At 43.5% G+C, this 18,154-nt stretch overlaps 2 protein-coding genes across 4 annotated transcripts in view; one reads left to right on the forward strand and one right to left on the reverse strand.

The window, feature by feature from the left end:
• Positions 1-7,087, reverse strand: part of CBX5 (chromobox 5) — a 48,849-nt gene extending 41,762 nt beyond the window's left edge. For both annotated transcript variants that reach the window (XM_024256594.2, XM_024256593.2), the window contains exon 1: positions 6,915-7,087. The gene's annotated coding sequence lies outside the window, so the exon portion shown is untranslated. The remainder of the gene's footprint in view (positions 1-6,914) is intronic.
• A 524-nt stretch (positions 7,088-7,611) lies between these two features.
• Positions 7,612-12,176, forward strand: HNRNPA1 (heterogeneous nuclear ribonucleoprotein A1). Of its 2 annotated transcripts, XM_024256595.2 has the most exons (11): positions 7,612-7,730; positions 8,291-8,407; positions 8,700-8,846; positions 9,008-9,218; positions 9,319-9,411; positions 9,498-9,590; positions 9,718-9,792; positions 9,997-10,152; positions 10,730-10,885; positions 11,178-11,237; positions 11,469-12,176. In XM_024256595.2, exons 1-10 carry the CDS (start codon positions 7,716-7,718, stop codon positions 11,231-11,233), a joined length of 1,119 nt encoding a protein of 372 aa, XP_024112363.1. In that variant the 5' UTR covers positions 7,612-7,715; the 3' UTR covers positions 11,234-11,237; positions 11,469-12,176. The 2 variants fall into 2 exon arrangements, with proteins under 2 accessions (XP_024112363.1, XP_024112364.1); XM_024256596.2 differs by lacking the exon at positions 9,997-10,152.
• Positions 12,177-18,154: the final 5,978 nt, after the last annotated feature.

Here is an 18,154-nt window from a genome sequence, read left to right on the forward strand (position 1 = left end):
GAACCTGTAAATGTTATTTTATATAGCAAAAGATGTGATTAAAAGATGAATCTGGCCGGGCGCGGTGACTTATGCCTGTAATCCCAGCACTTCGGGAGGCTGAGGCAGGCGGATCACCTGAGGTCAAGGGTTCAAGACCAGCCTGGCAAAATGGTGAAATCCTGTCTCTATCAAAAATACATAAATTAGCTGGGCACGGTGGCAGGCGCCTGTAATCCCAGCTACTCAGGAGGCTGAGGCAGGAGAATAGCTTGAACCTGGGAGGCAGAGGTTGCAGTGAGCCAAAATCACACCAATGCACTCCAGACTGGGTGACAAAGTGAGACTCTGTCTCAAAATAAAATAAACATGAATCTACATTTTTTTTTCAGGGACCTGCCATTTTAGGAATAAAATATATTTTAAATCTGCTCTCTCAGGTTGAATTAAAAGATACGATTGGAGAAATTTATCCTGGTTCATCCAAGTGGTTTCTTAATTGCAATCATATGTATCCTTATAATACACAGGTAGAGGGAGAGTTCTGACTCAAGTACTCAAAAGAGAAGACAATGTGAAAACAGAGCAGAGAGATATGCCAAGGAATGCTGACCATAATCAGAAGCTAAAAGAGGCAAAGAACAGTCTCTCTCCTAGAGCCTCCAGAGGGGCCTCAATATCTTGATTGCAGACTTCTGGGCTCCAAAATTGAGAAGAATAAATTCCTCTTGTTTTAAACCACCAAGTCTGTGGTAATTTGTTATAGCACCCACAGGAAACTAATACACGGGGGAATAAAATTTTAAAAATCATAAAGTGGACATATATAAAACATTACTGATCCAAAAAGAATTGTGTTTCAGATAACCCAAAGAATGTCTAAAACCTTTAATCCCTCATTTCAAAGGGTAAATTGAGGCTACTGCAGGATACAATTTGCCCCAAAGAAATTGGCAGATCTGAGAAGAGAAACTCAGAAAGATCTAATATTTACATAGCTGCTAACAAGAACAGTGTAGGTTTTTCTGCAAACATGCTAGTTGGTAGAGCTCCTGGACAGACTAAACATAGGCAGCAGTTGTCACAGTGGGTGTTCTTCCAGCACAAGTGTAAAGCTGTCATCAGAAATGAATATGTGGCTTCGAGTGGCTTACAGAAATCCAACAAATCTGCATCTTGGACTCTGGACAAGCGAATTCTTCTCAGGATGACCTGGACTCCTTCCTATTAGTACAATGATCAGTTAAAATCATTCTCTATAAGCAAGGAAGAAAAATAAAAGTTTATGTCAGGAGAAAAAGATGATTGCCCAGAGTCCAAGTTCACGAATAGCAGATATGTAAACAGCCATACTGAGTCAAGTGGTATCTCATGTTGTAATTTATCACTTTTAAAATCAATATCCATAACACAGCTTTAGGCCCAGTTTCATGTAAGGTGAATGGAAATAAAAATAATCTAAGTAAAAGGACAAAATAAAGACTAGAAATGCTTTACCAGGACAGTTATTAATTAAATGGGCTATACCAATAAGATATGGAAATCATGCTATGTGGTTAAAGACCTCAATAGAGCTGGGCACAGTGGCTCATGTCTGTAATCCCAACTCTTTGGGAGGCCGAGGCGGTTGGATCATGAGGTCAGTAGATTGAGACCATCCTGGCTAACACGTTGAAACCCTGTCTCTACTAAAAATACAAAAAAATTAGCCAGGCATGGTGGCACGCGCCTGTAGTCCCAGCTACTCGGGAGGCTGAGGCAGGAGGATTGCTTGAACCCGGGAGGCAGAGGTTGCAGTGAGCCAAGATCACGCCACTGCACTCTAGCCTGGGTGACAGAGCGCAACTCTGTCTCAAAAACAAACAAATCTCAATAGAAGCAAAAAACGACTTGGTCTTCCTCAAAAATCTTTGTACCCTGATATCAAACCTTTCTCTTTTCTAGAGTATTGTTAAGGGCTCTTAGAATCTCCAGAATTTCCCTAGCCATATACAAATCCAGCCGCTTCAAATGTAGGCTCACTCTTTCTTTCCCCAACTATCATCCTGCTTACCTACTACCCAAATTGAAGCTTTCCACTTACTAGTTTTCAGACAGAACAGTGAAAAAATATATTCCCCTTTAGTAAACACCCCTTTTAGATTTGGTTGCAATAGTAGTTATGTCTCTAAGTTTTTGTTTTGTTTTTTTTTTAAGGCAGTCTCGCTCTGTCACACAGGCTGGAGTACAGTGGTGCAATCTCGGTTCACTGTAACCTCCCCCTCCCAGGCTCAGCAATTCTCCTGCCTCAGCCTCCAGAGTAGCTGGGGCTACAAGTGCATGCCACCACGCCCGGCTAATTTTTTGTATTTTTAGTAAAGATGGGGTTTCACCGTGTTAGCCAGGATGGTCTCAATCTCCTGAACTCATGATCTGCCCACCTCGGCCTCCCAAAGTGCTGGGATTACAGGCATGAGCCACTGCGCCCAGCCAGTATGTCTCTAAGTTCTAAGCACAAGCGTTATAACTTCTGTAATTGGAGGCCCAACACGTATCACATTGGAAGTTGGGATTTCTAACTCTGTGATAGTACCAGAATTTCCATGAAAAATTACCCACTAAAATTTCACCACCAGAGAGAAAAGTTCATCATAGCTATTAACTATCACATTGGAGGCTGGGCACAGTGGCTCACGCCTGTAATCCCAGCACTTTGGGAGGCTAAGGCAGGCGGATCACCTAAGGTCAGGAGTTCGAGGCCAGCCTGACCCACATGGAGAAACCCCGTCTCTACTAAAAATTAGCCGGGCGTAGGCCTGTAATCCCAGCTACTCAGGAGGCTGGAGCAGGAGAATTGCTTGAATCCGGGAGGCGGAGGTTGAGGTGAGCCAAGATCGTGCCACTGCACTCCAAACTGAGCAACAAGAGCGAGACTCCCTCCCAAAAAAAAAAAAACAAAACCTATCACATTGGGAGACATTTTGCAATATTTTTATTGTTTTCCCTCTTTAACCATTGTGAGACTTCACAATAAAACAAGCAGTTTTCACTTGCACACCACAGTAAACTAGAAAGTCTCGGTTTGGCTCCTATAATCTTTCAAAGTAAAACACATGACTAAAAACACCAAATAACGGGTCACTGCTTAATCTGTTTACATAGATACTCCTTGATGGGGTTACATCCTGATAAACCCATCATAGGTTGAAAATATGAAAAATTGAAAATTCATTTCCTACACCTAATCTACTGAACATCATAGCTTAGCCTAGCCTACCTTAAATGTGTTCAGAATACTTACATTAGCCTACTGTTGGACAAAAATCACCTAACACAAAGCCTATTTTATAATAAAGTGTTGAATATCTCTAATTGGTTGATTACTGTACCGAAAGTGAAAAACAGAATGGTTATGTGGATACTTGAAATATGGTTTCTACTGAACGCAAATTGCTTTCCACACCATCGTAAAGGTGAAAAATCTTAAGTCGAAATATCACAAGCAAGGGACCATCTGTACAAGAGGCTAGGGCTGGAGATGGAAGGAACTGACTCAGAAAGTAATCAAAGTTGGCATGATTTGGTGACCTATTGTTCAGATCAGCAGTCTTTTTCCCCCCAAAACCCTGGGTATAAACAGCTGTGAAATCAGTTCAGTGGAAATTGACTGCTTAAGACAATGAAATAGTATACTGCAGACAAAAGAATATCAGGGTACTCTGCACATTTGTTTAGTGAAATCTGTTTCAATGTGTGTACAGGATTAGTGTAAAATATATTTCTTATTGAGGTCAAAAAAGTTTTGAGATGTGGATCCAAAAGAATCCCAGGAAAGAGGCTAGCTAGAATCAAGTGAAAAAGAAGGATGTGAGGCAAAGTCTACCTTCTTCAAAAACATATTTGCCGTTATTTTAGGAAGCCAAACGAGGACAAGATGCAATCAATCGTATGTGTAAGTTTAAGCTGCAAAAAGTGGTAAAAACTTTTTTTTCTGAGACAAGGTCTCACTCTGTTGCCCAGACTGGGGTGCAATGGCATGATCTCGGCTCACTGCAAACTCTGCCTCCCAGGTTCAAGTGATTATCCCATCTCAGCCTCCTGAGTAGCTGGGATTACAGGCACCCACCACCATGACTGGCTAATTATTGGGGTTTGTTTTGTTTTGTTTTTTTGTTTTGAGACGCAGTCTCGCTCTGTCGCCCAGGCTGGAGTGCAGTGGTGCAATCTCGGCTCACTGCAACCTCTGCTTCCTGGGTTCAAGCAATTCTCCTGACTCCGCCTCCCAAGTAGCTGGAATTACAGGCACCCGCCACCACACCTGGCTAATTTTTTGTATTTTTAGTAGAGACAGGGTTTCACGATGTTGGCCAGGCCGGTCTCAAACTTCTGACCTGAAGTGATCCACCCGCCTCGGCTTACCAAAGTGCTGGGATTACAGACATGAGCCACTGCGCCCGGCCCAATTTTTGTTTTTAGTAGAGATGGGTTTCACCATGTTGGCCAGGCTGGTCTCAAACTCCTGGCCTCAAGTGATCCACCCACCTCGGCCTCCCAAAGTGCTGGGATTACAGACATGAGCCACCGGCGCCAGACCAAGTGGTAAAAATTTTAATAAAAATTTCCTTTTATTAAATGGAACAATGATCAATTCTGTATCTAAGGAGATAAACATCAGGATTTAGTGATCCATTTACCAAAGGCCACTCCCTAAACATTTCAACCATCTTCTCACCTTTACCTATTTTCCAATTGGTAAAATAATGGATTTTGAAAAAATAATAAAACTCTAGCGTTCTATTTTTATTTTTTTAGCAATGGGATCTTGTTGTGCTGCCCAGACTGGAATGCAGTGGCTATTCACAGGCATAATCATCTCACACTGCAGCCTTGACCTCCTGAACTCAAGCCTCCTACCTCAGCCTCAGCTTCCAGAGCAGCTGGGACTACAGGATCACGAATCTGTGCCCTGCATACTCCAGTATTTTAAATGAATGGTTTTCAACTGAGGGAGATTTTATCCCCCATCCCTACCTCCCCGGACATTTGGCAGTGTCTGGAAACAATCTGTCACAAATGGGGATGTGGCAAGAGATGCGATGTTACTGGCATACAGTGGGTAGAGGCCAGGAATGTTGCTAAATATTTTACTATGCACAGGACACCCCGAGCACCCTCAACAAAGAATTATCTGCCTCAAAATATCAACAGTGCTAACGCTGAGAAACCTTGCTGTAGGTCAAGACTGTGTTCCTTTCAAACCTAAATAAATCCAGGACAGATACCCTTAACCAGTATCACTTTAGTTCTCAGAAGCTCAGCAACTCCATTACTAGCATACCTACAAATAGGTTTAAAGCCAGGTATAAATTATAGGTTTGTCCTTTTGCTAGTGCCAGAGAACATGGAAATCTCTCCTCTGTTCATAAACTGCTATTAAAATCGTCTGTCTTTGGTATAAAGTCGGAAAGGTCTCTAATTATAAGTGTACTTCATAGGTAGTTGATTTTCAGTATTTAAATATTTTCCCTTGATCCTGAATAAATTGTTGAATAAAGCAGTAAGACTCTGATACAGCCAATGTTATCAAAATTTATTTATTTCTCCAAAAGATCCTGGAATAAGCAGAGTGGGTATTACCAAAAGGAGACAGACTACATGTAAAACACACTTCGAAGGAAATCTAATTAAAAGGCAAGGAATAATCCAGGTGATGGATGAATCTTCTGTCCCCAGAACCCTAAGCTCTTTAAGTGTTTCTTTTTTATTCCAAAGTCAGATATCCTCAAAGGAACAGCAAAAAAGGGACTTTAGGATATCTTTAATGGTGTAAAGAAAAGAAATATATGCAAGTTCCCGGGAGAAAGAGACTAAAATAAAAGCACTGGGCACATGGATTACATAAAACAGAAAAGGGGTGGTAACGTATGTGATTATGACTAGAAACACAAAACAATCGACTTCATTTTTTATTTAATTTTAATCACAAATTATTAACCTTGCAAAGTTTTAAACATTAAAGATCCAACCTGCCTCGATCCTACTGTGTCCCTAGGATTGACACACTTTGGTGTGTAGCTTTCCAAAACTTTTCTATGGACCTACAAACATATTTGTCCGTAGAAATATGCACTATCAGGAAGGAGATATTTCTCGAACGCCTTTCCATGACAGTACATAGAGATTTCTCCTATTCGTTCTAACATTTTAAGTCTTCCTCAAGAAGCGACTTCTGAAAGTATTATTTAAAAAAAAAAAAAACAAAAAAACTCCCGTTCCCCAAACCTCAAGTGGGAGGAGGCGGGGGAAAAAATGCTCAAGTCGAGGAATGCAGGAGCAAACTTACGCTTTCAAGGAGGTGTATGGGACTGAGGCCTAAAGGCTTCGTTAGAGAAGTCATCGTGGATAAAACATCCACCCTCACACGCCATTACAGGCATCGACTCCCCTTCCTCACAACCCCAAATCGAAGACCTCCCTCTTTTGGAGAGCCGATTGGACGACTGGTCCCAGCGCTTTCCTTAGGCTGTCCGTCTACTGGCTCCAGATTCGTTCCATCCGTTTAACCGCCCGATCCCGCATTCCCCATTGGAGTCAAACCGCTGCCTCCTGGAGAAGCCCAACCTACCGCGCGCTTCCTGCTCACTGGCTCAGCGAGACGCTGCTCAGAAGGGGAAAACCCGTCTCCCACATTCCGATGGCCCAAGGGCCGATCAGTCGGCAGCTCAAGGGAGACCCAATTGGCCTATACACAAGCCAGTCAAAGTCTTCGGCTGCACAGCTCCAAAGAACCTACGGGGATTAAAACATCCCGCCCCCTGTTCTTCTATTGGTTGGCCCGACCCACCACTGCCCCTTCACTATCCCCCACCCCGCGGTCCATTCATTTCACACAATAACGGGCCCAAATGGAGTCAGTTCAAGACCTACTAGGGTAGATAAGACTGTCTGCCACTTACCCGGGATTGAGAGTGATCACTCACGCTAACGTCTGCCCTGTTCCTGTATACTGAGTCCGCACCACAAGCCACCACCACCGCCGCCTTCTGCGCAACGCCAACCGCCCGCCAAAACGGATCCTTCCCTGCGCCTGCGCAACCAATCCTGGGACCGGACCTTTTTTCTCCGCCCACTACGCATGCGCAAAGCTAGGACCAAACTCCCGCCAACACGCAGGCGCCGTAGGTTTACTGCCTAGTCCTGCCCGCCATTTCACGTGTTCTCAGAGGCAGGTGGAACTTCTTAATGCGCCTGCGCAAAACTCGCCATTTTACTACACGTGTGGTCAACAAGAGTTCATTGCAAAAAAATTGTGACCTCCTGGCTGCTTGTCTAATATATAGTGTTAATCATGCTTTGCCAAGCGACTTGACTGTAATATTTGCGCGTGGAAGATTAAAAAGGCGTTAAACACCCAAGGGAGATTCAAATATGAATGACTGGTCGGTTGGCCAATCAGACTGGTTAACAATAACTTTACTCGGGAACCAATGGACTCCAAGGGGTGGAGACGGCGTAGAACGACCGAAGGAATGACGTTACACAGCAATGTGGCATCACAGGCCAATAGCAGGGGGAAGCGATTTCAAGTATCCAATCAGAGCTGTTCCAGGGCGGAGTCTACCAATGCCGAAAGCGAGGAGGCGGGATAAAAAAGAGAGGGCGAAGGTAGGCTGGCAGATACGTTCGTCAGCTTGCTCCTTTCTGCTCGTGGACGCCGCCGAAGAAGCATCGTTAAAGTCTCTCTTCACCCTGCCGTCATGTCTAAGTCGGAGGTGAGTTAGGCGCGCTTTCCAACTTGACCTTTTTCCTCTCCCTTTCCTGAATCGGTAAGAGGCTGCTTGGTTTCGTTCCTTGCACCAGCCCATTCTACAGTTCGGTCGCTGCCACGGCCTACCCCTCCCAAAGTTCAAGTCGCCATTTTGTCCTCTTGATCGCCATGAGGCCGCTCTCCGCCAACCATGAGTTATCACGCGGGCCTCGTTACTCGTAGCAAAATTCTTAGGCACACAGGATCTTTGTCTTTTTTTAAATCTTGTCTTGGTGAGCGAGTTTTCTAAAGAGCGATTAGTCCCATTGTGGAGATGCACCCCTATAGCCCAAGCCTTTGTTGCGCGTGCGTCGGAAGGCGACTAGGGACGCATGCGCTTGCGATTTCCCAGCACTCCCAACCCCCAGCATACGGCCTCCCTTGATAGGCAGAAGCACGTGTTTTGTTGCGACCTGAACGAACAATAAGTGCTAGGTACACAGTTGGTGTCTAGTTTTTCTTTTCCTCAATGGAAATTGTTTCGTGTTGTAGCCCATTTAACACTTCCCCCTCCCCCCACTCTAGTCTCCTAAAGAGCCCGAACAGCTGAGGAAGCTCTTCATTGGAGGGTTGAGCTTTGAAACAACCGATGAGAGCCTGAGGAGCCATTTTGAGCAATGGGGAACGCTCACGGACTGTGTGGTAAGATTTGGAAGGGACAAAGCAGTAAAACAGCCGATTTCCTTGGCTTATCTTAGTGTAGCCCTCTCTGAATGCTTATGAAAGTTATTAATAGCGTTATAGTTAGAGCTTTGTTGACAAAGGAATGTCCTGCTTTAATTTTAAAAGCTACCTCTTAAATCTAGGGTAGTGGGAAACTGGACGGCTTTTTATAAAAGGCTGGTATAAAGTTTCCTGTTGCCCTATTCAAAGTTAAAATGATAAAAGCTTCTGCGGTTAGACTTTGTGTTACATAAATTAACATTGTTTTCAGGTAATGAGAGATCCAAACACCAAGCGCTCCAGGGGCTTTGGGTTTGTCACATATGCCACTGTGGAGGAGGTGGATGCAGCTATGAATGCAAGGCCACACAAGGTGGATGGAAGAGTTGTGGAACCAAAGAGAGCTGTCTCGAGAGAAGTGAGTGGGGGGTTTGGTTGTTTTTTTTTTTTTTTTCTCTTAAACTAATTTGGATATCTGCTGCTATGGACTTAAGATTCAGGAGTTTTCTAAACTTAATCAGAATTTTTGATCTGAGTATAGGCTTTGCTAATCTAAACCTATGGTTTTTCTCCTATTAGGATTCTCAAAGACCAGGTGCCCACTTAACTGTGAAAAAGATATTTGTTGGTGGCATTAAAGAAGACACTGAAGAACATCACCTAAGAGATTATTTTGAACAGTATGGAAAAATTGAAGTGATTGAAATCATGACTGACCGAGGCAGTGGCAAGAAAAGGGGCTTTGCCTTTGTAACCTTTGACGACCATGACTCCGTCGATAAGATTGTCAGTAAGTATCAGATAGTGGCATTTAGTAAGGGTTCCACAATCCATGTGGCATTCTAAACCCTGATACCATGTTGTATCTGGTTTTTTTTTTTTTTTTTTAGTTCAGAAATACCATACTGTAAATGGCCACAACTGTGAAGTTAGAAAAGCCCTGTCAAAGCAAGAGATGGCTAGTGCTTCATCCAGCCAAAGAGGTATGCTTGTTGCTTAATTAAACCTTAAAGGTAACTTTGAGTTACTCCAGTATGAATGATGTAATGCTTAAACTTCATCTCTTAAGGTCGAAGTGGTTCTGGAAACTTTGGTGGTGGTCGTGGAGGTGGTTTCGGTGGGAATGACAACTTTGGTCGTGGAGGAAACTTCAGTGGTCGTGGTACGTATGGTTTATATACATGTAGTTCTGACTTCTCACCGTCTTTGCTATGAAGATTTTACAGTATGAGAAGTGCATTCATAATGTCACTTTAAGTGCAAGTCATACTTGAAACTTTTTCTTACAGGTGGCTTTGGTGGCAGCCGTGGTGGTGGTGGATATGGTGGCAGTGGGGATGGCTATAATGGATTTGGTAATGATGGTAAGTTTTTTAGGAATAAGTAGAGAAAAATTCCTGGCACCCTGGATCTTTAGAATAGGTTAGTAGAGACTAAAATTCTGGTGCATGACAAACTCAACTTAGCCCATAACACGCATGCTGTGAGCAGGCCTTCAGCCGTTACACTTGCACAAGTTTTCATTGTCAAATACTTTTGTCTTATTGAGAAGAATTGTATTCTTGTAGGTGGTTATGGAGGAGGCGGCCCTGGTTACTCTGGAGGAAGCAGAGGCTATGGAAGTGGTGGACAGGGTTATGGAAACCAGGGCAGTGGCTATGGCGGGAGTGGCAGCTATGACAGCTATAACAACGGAGGCGGAGGCTGCTTTGGCGGTGGTAGTGGTAGGTATCCAGTGATCCAAGTACTTGGTGTGACAGCTAGATTAGCCTTTTAGAGCTTGGGTTCTGGTGCTGTTAAAGCATTGTGTGGTACACTGCATGGTATATTAAAAACAAATGGGCTTGCTATGCTACCTCCTCCTAGCTTTAAGCTGGGGCCGCCTCACTCCCAAATAGTAGAGATAAGTGGATAGTGTTGTCTTTGAGTTAGATTAGTATCATAGAAGGATTTAGTATCTTAACTCCTTTGGGACCTTAGGCGCTTAGTTGATGTATCCAAGATACTTCTGCTTGCCGTGGCCCTGGATCCATGAAGGCCTTCAAGGCTGAAGGGTATGCTTGTGCCACTCTGAAAACCTCTTTATTTTATGTCATGGTGAGTTAGGCCAGTTTTCTTTGTATTACTGGATTATTCAACTGAATGCCTTTCCCAGAGAATGAAATGCAAAGATTGGAGTCACCATAGTTTGGGGGAAAGGAAGGCTGATAACTCAACCTTATTTTATTCTGACCTCTAAACAGAATTGGAAACTAACATCATCCTCAGGTAACAGATAAAGGCCCTCTTTCCCATTCATAGGAAGCAATTTTGGAGGTGGTGGAAGCTACAATGATTTTGGCAATTACAACAATCAGTCTTCAAATTTTGGACCCATGAAGGGAGGAAATTTTGGAGGCAGAAGCTCTGGCCCCTATGGCGGTGGAGGCCAATACTTTGCAAAACCACGAAACCAAGGTATGGTATCTGTAATTTTGGATAATGTCAAAAGAGTGTCTGTAGCTACTGCTGGGAAGAAAGCCCTTTAACTGCTATGTCTGGGCAGCAAAACGTTTATGGTTTAGAACCTTCAGAAAGTGATAGTTTGATCACAAATTAGAAAAATCATGGGACCTCTTTACCACCTCCCTTGTAGTAGGCGCCATTTTTAAATGGCCAGACACTTGAATTTAACTTTTATTATCTCAAATATGAAAACATTATTACTGTTGGCACTTTGAAACTTTAAAAGAAAAATTGTACTTTTCAGGTGGCTATGGCAGTTCCAGCAGCAGCAGTAGCTATGGCAGTGGCAGAAGATTTTAATTAGGTAAGTAAGCACCTTTTTGTGTGTTGACCTAATTTTTTAAATTGCTGATGAACCCAATAACCCTAATGTAGCTGAGCAGTGCAACATAGTTAACATTATAATTGCAGTAATTGTGGATATAAAGTTAATATTCAGATCAGCAAAATTTGTGGGAAACAAACTTGATATTGGATTGTAGCCTTGAGTCTTAATATGTTTAGATTAACAACTTTATTCCATATTGTTCAACAGGAAACAAAGCTTAGCAGGAGAGGAGAGCCAGAGAAGTGACAGGGAAGCTACAGGTTACAACAGATTTGTGAACTCAGCCAAGCACAGTGGTGGCAGGGCCTAGCTGCTACAAAGAAGACATGTTTTAGACAAATACTCATGTGTATGGGCAAAAAACTCGAGGACTGTATTTGTGACTAATTGTATAACAGGTTATTTTAGTTTCTGTTCTGTGGAAAGTGTAAAGCATTCCAACAAAGGGTTTTAATGTAGATTTTTTTTTTTGCACCCATGCTGTTGATTGCTAAATGTAATAGTCTGATCGTGACGCTGAATAAATGTCTTTTTTTTTAATGTGCTGTGTAAAGTTAGTCTACTCTGAAGCCATCTTGGTAAATTTCCCCAACAGTGTGAAGTTAGAATTCCTTCAGGGTGATGCCAGGTTCTATTTGGAATTTATATACAACCTGCTTGGGTGGAGAAGCCATTGTCTTCGGAAACCTTGGTGTAGTTGAACTGATAGTTACTGTTGTGACCTGAAGTTCACCATTAAAAGGGATTACTCAAGCAAACTCATGGAATTATTGGTTATAAAAGTGATTGTTGGCACATCCTATGCAATATATCTAAATTGAATAATGGTACCAGATAAAATTATAGATGGGAATGAAGCTTGTGTATCATCCATTATCATGTGTAATCAATAAACGATTTAATTCTTGAATGAAATGACAACTGTATGGATTTGGGACTGGCAGAGATTTGGACTTTCCCTACCCACTCCCCCGATAATAATGTTGAATGCTTCTATCACAATTCAAGTTCAAAGCTCTGCCAGGGAATAGAAACTAGCTGCTGGCTAATGCCGCTCCATAAATCCACAGATTTGAAGTGTCTGGGAGGCCTTTTAAAAATAACTAATATCAGAAAGTATTTTAATGAACGTAAAGATAGGCTTACATTAAAGGAAAACTGCAGTTTGATTGGGTTCTGGTTGGGTGGGCCTTCAGAGGTTCTATCAGTTAACTATACTAATTAATTTGGAGATTCAAACCATACCAATAGAAACTAAATTTCTCTGCATAATTTCATGTTAACTGCAGTTTCCCTTTATGGCACAAGGTCACACAACCTACCTAAAATGTTAATTGTATAGAAAATGATTTCTAAACCTTTAACAGTTAATATCCAATAATGTGTTATTTGTACATAGATTCTTTTGAGCCTTACTTTTGGTGCTCTCTCAATTTCAGTGCTATTGTACTTAGTAGCATAGAGACTTGTCTATCAATAGGACTGTGTATTCCATCCCATGGGTGTGTTGGAAGTTTGGGGAGGAGGAGGGTGGTGGGAGGTGGGTGGGAGGTGGTGGTGGGCGGGAAAGCATGGGTGATAGTTCCATGATACTGGCTGAGTTTGCAATAGCAGGTGGAACCCTAACTATTGAGGGAGTTTGCAGATACCTCAGGATTCGTGACAATGCCTTTAAAGATCCAGGAGAGATGTTCAGCTACTAGGAACTGCTAGCAAGTATAGCGCGAATGGCTCCGAGCTCAGACACTCTACAGCTGAGAGTAGACACTTGTGGTATGTGGAGTACAGATAAGCCAGGGGCAGGCCACGGCACGCTCCATGAAAGCTAGGAGGGAGTGAAATTTCAGTGATCATCGCAAGGAAGGAGGCAGACAAGAGTAAGGCACACCCTGACTCTTAGGACTAGCAGTCAGAACCAGGAGGAAAGGTTTTATTGCTATGCGGGTAGGTAAGAACAGATTTTACTTACATCCATATAGTTACTTAAAGTCCAGTTTTCTGTTAAACATTTTTCTTAATATATTGAGCCAAAACTAGTCCAGTTAAGCTGAACTTGGTTTTTCTGGAGATGAATTGTTTTAAATTGACACCCTATTGGTGGCTCCCAGTTGAAGGAAGTGAGCACATTATTTGTACTGTGAATATAAATTTTTGCCCTTTTATTTATCTTCCTTTGACCCATTTCCTTAAAATAATGGCTCAAAGTAATAGACTCTTCCCCAAATGGTGGGGGGATGGGTGGGTTATTAATGGGAGGTATGGGGGGTTTAGCTTGAGATGGGACTTGGTCTTAGAGCTAGTTCTAAAGGTTGTTTACTTTTCTAGGGAGGAGTCTGCTACTAGTCTTATCAGCTCTTAAAAACAGAAACTCATCTGTCCAAGTTCGTGGCAGAAAGGTAAGTGTTTACAAATTAGTGCTCAGCAAAAGAATGCCCTGCATTCCCAAAGTAAAAAGGGAGAATGACAAGCTGTACCTCAAACCAAAACATTTCGTAATCTCATCCAATTGCAAAAACAGTTATTAGCCAACCAGGTATTCCCAGTAGCGACAGTGGATATAACTGTGTAGTCATTCACCTCTGCTTATATAAATACTTTATAACCTCTTTTGCCTTTTGCAGGAACGTCCTTGTGAAGACCTTTATCTGAGCCACTGTACTTCATTATCACTGCCATGCAGTTTACATGAGCTGTTCTGCAGTTCAAATTCCATTTTGTGAATGGGTTTTTTTTTTTTTTAATAAACTGTATTTAACTTAGTTCTGCTTGTTTTGTCCTCGTTTGTGATATCTATGGTTAATAACATGTTGAAATTCAGGTTAGAGAGGATATGGTTGATTCTAATGTGAATTTCTGTATTTACATTCATCCCATTCAGCTTCATGGTTTAATGAAAATAGAAACGGGTTCTCACTGCAGGAGTAATTCTTGGCTCACTATAAGTAAACTTTAATATTGATCCAATTGAGCATGTCCTTTTTCTAGCTCCCCTGGCAAGGGAAAATCAAGTTGTAGCACTGCCATTGAGCTCAGTAGGTCTCTGTTGGGACTTAAACGCTCACCATCTGTTGCAGAAGGACATAATGGATTTCATCTTTGGCAAACAAGTTGGTTTATTGGCCAGCTGTCTCATACTTAAGTAGAATTCTCAAGCCAGGAGTAAGAAAGTGAACTGAATGGGAGGCAAGACTTAGCCTTTCAAGGGAAAGATAGCCTAAAAATGTAAGGGCTATTTTGGAAGCAATAATTGTACCCTCTAGCAAATGCTTAGGTTCTTGAGTGTGTATGTGTTCCTCTGTCACCCAGACTGGAGTGCAGTGACGCTCTCTGCTCACTGCAACCTCTGCCTCAACCTCCCATGTAGATGGGACTAGAGGTGCCTGGCTAATTGTATTTTTAGTAGAGACAGTGTTTCACTGTGTTGCCCAGGCTGTTCTTGAACTCCTGGCCTTAGGTGATAAGACGCCCACCTCGGCCTTCCAAAGTGCTGGGATTAGAGGTGTGAGCCACCGTTCCTGGCCACTAAAATTTTTCTGTTATTTTCCAGGAAAGTTTATCTAGCCTCAGTTTTGAGCCTAACAAAAGTGGAGGTAGGATTCTTCGGAAATTTTTGCCTCTTAACACCCATGCTGTTTTGAAATAACTATCTGGGACTAAGTTCCATCAGCCTTTTGATACTTGGGGGAAGTAATGTCAGGGGTCTCAGTTTGTGACTTGGCATTTGCTAGAGGTTTTTATTGTAGACAATCACATTTCCTTGAACGGAAAGGACAACTAAGGATAGTTTCCTAAAAGCATTCCTATTGAAGAGAAACATTGTTTAATTCCATGTACTTTGCTATATACTTTATTATAATATTGTGAAAAGTAAATTCCATTATTTTCTAAATGAGGAGATAGGCTCAAGGTAAAATCCTGTCCCAAGTTCCTGCAACCACTGGATCATATAACTGATTGCTCTATTTTCAAACTATGTTCCACCTTGTTTAGGTCAGCACACTGAACTGTGTGTATAAGACCTCACTAGTGACTTTCATGAGAGCAGGGGGATCTGACGTCTCTTAGGTAAACTAATTAAATTTCTGAACAGCTAGCCCAAGCCCCTGCCCTTTGCAGCCTGAAGTGTGGAAACAAGATGGCCGGGCGCGATGGCTCATGCTTGTAATCCCAATACTTTGGGAGGCCGAGGCGGGTGGATCACGATGTCAGGAGTGCGAGACCAGCCTGGCCAACATAGTGAAACCCCATCTCTACTAAAAATACAAAAATTGGCCAGGCGCGGTGGCTCATGCCTGTAATCCTAACACTGGGAGGCCAAGGTGGGCGGGTTGCCAGCCTGGGCAACACGGTGAAACCCCATCTCTACTAAAAAATAAAAAAAAATTAGCCGGGTGTGGCAGTGGGCGCCTGTAGTCCCAGCTACTCAGGAGGCTGAGGCAAAAGAATTGCTTGAACCGGGGAGTCGGAGTAGCCGAGATCGTGCTACTGCTCTCCAGCCTGGGTGACAGAGCGAGACTCTGTACCCCCTGCCCAAGAAAAATAGAAAAATTAGCAGGACATGGTGGCGCACGCCTATAATCCCAGCTACTCTGGAGGCTGAGGCAGGAGAATCACTTGAAACCAGGAGGCAAAGGTTGCAGTGAGCCGAGATCGTGCCACTACACTCTAGCCTCGGCGACAGAGCAAGATTCCGTCTCAAAAAAAAAAAGAAATGTGGAAACATTGCCAGGCACAGTAGCTCAACACCTATAATCCCAGCACTCTGGGAGGCCTAGGCGGGAGGGTCACTTGAGGTCAGGAGTTTGAAACCAGCCTGGCCAACATGGTGGCCACGGTTAGTAGAAAACCCGTCTCTACTAAAAATGCCAAAATTAGCTGGGCATGGTGGCGTGTGCCTGTAATCCCAGCTACTTCGGAGGCTGAAGCAGGAGAATCGCTTGAACCTGGGAAGCGGAGGTTGCAGTGAGCCAAGATCCTGCTGCTGCACTCCAGCCTGGGCGACAGAGCGAGAGACGCTGTCTCAAAAAAAAACAAAAAAACAAAAAAAAAAACCAATGTGGAAACATTGGATGCCTCATGCCTGTAATCCTAGCACTTTGGAAGGCCGAGGTGTGCAGATTGCTTGAGCACAGGAGTTTGAGCCCAGCCTGACCAACAAGGTGAAACCCATGCCTACTAAAAATACAAATATTAGCCAGGCATGGTGGCATGCGCCTTTAGTCCTAGCTACTCAGGAGGCTGAGGTGGGAAGACTGACTGAGCCTGGGAGGTTGAGGTTATAGTGGGCTGAGATTAGCCCACTGCACTCAAGCCTGGGCGACAGAGACTCCATCTCAAAAAAAAAAAAAGGAAGCGCTTCAAGTTGTTTTTGTTCCCTAAACTTAGGCTAGAGACCACGTTCCGTATCTCCCTAATCACTGTGCTGCTTTTAGGTCTCAGTATCTGTGGTGTCCATTTTTGTATGAGACGGTCTCGCTCTGTCGTCCAGGCTGGAGTACAGTAGCATGATCTTGGCTCACTGTAGCCTCGAACTCCCAGGCTCAAGCAATTCTCTCACCTCAGCTTCCAATATAGCTGGGACCACAGGCATATGCCACTGTACCCACCCACTAATTTTTTTTTTGGAGAGACAGGGTCTCCCTATGTTGTCCAGGCTGGTCTCAAGCTCCTGGGCTCAAGCAGTCCTCCCACCTTAGCCTGTGGTGTCTAGATCAGAACTTGGATGTAAGGTTTTAATGTTGGAATGGAGCTAGTAAAATTGAATAAAAAGTAAACGTAAAATATTCTGAAAAGGTAAGCTGTGTAATTCAGTGACTGGGAATATTGGAGACCATATAACTCCAAGCAAGGAGATTGTGTCGTGTCAGGGAGGTTTGACTGGACTTTAACTGATATGGGTAAGGAATCTGAAACTTAGTGAATTATATTCTGTTTCAAGAAGAAGCAAAATAGACTAATAAAAAATATCTAGGCTGCACACGGTGGCTCATGCCTGTAATCCCAACACTTTGGGAGGCCAAGGCAGGCAGATCATTTGAGGTCAGGAGTTCGAAACTATCCTGGCCAACATGGTGAAACCCATCTCTACTAAAAATACAAACAATAGCCAAGCGTGGTGGTGGTGGCGGGCGCCTGTAATCCCAGCTACTCAGGAAGCTGAGGCAGAGAAGGTGGAGGTTGAGGTTGCAATGAGCTGAGATCGCGCCACTGCACTCTAGCCTAGGCGACAGAGCGAGACTGTCTCAAAAAAAAAAAAAAAAAAAAAAAGCCAGGCGCGGTGGCTCAAGCCTGTAATCCCAGCACTTTGGGAGGCTGAGACAGGCAGATGACCTCAGGTCGGGAGTTCAAAACCAGCTTGACCAACATGGAGAAACCCCATCTCTACTAAAAATGCAAAATTAGCTGGGCGTGGTGGTGGATGCCTGTAATCCCAGCTACTTGGGAGACTGAGGCAGGAGAATCACTTGAACCTGGGAGGCAGAAGTTGTGATGAGCTGAGATCATGCCGTTGCACTCCAGCATGGGCAACAAGAGCGAAACTCCATCTCAAAGAAAACAAAAGAATCTTTGAGGATCTAGAAAAGGAGGGACCCAAAACAAGAATTGGGTAGTGTTGGCTGGGCACGGTGGCTCACTCCTGTAATCCCAGCACTTTAGGAGGCTGAGGTGGATGGATCACCTGAGGTCAGGAGTTCAAGACCAGCCTGACCGACATGGAGAAACCCCCGTCTCTACTAAAAATACAAAATTAGACGGGCATGGTGGCGCATGTCTGTAATCCCAGCCACTCCGGAGGCTGAGGCAGGAGAATCACTTGAACCCAGGAGGTGGAGGTCGCAGTGAGCCAAGATCATGCCATTGCACTCCAGCTTGGGCAACAAGAGCAAAACTAC

This window comes from Pongo abelii, chromosome 10 (genome assembly GCF_028885655.2).
Source record: "Pongo abelii isolate AG06213 chromosome 10, NHGRI_mPonAbe1-v2.0_pri, whole genome shotgun sequence".
Classification (NCBI taxonomy): Eukaryota; Metazoa; Chordata; class Mammalia; order Primates; family Hominidae; genus Pongo; species Pongo abelii.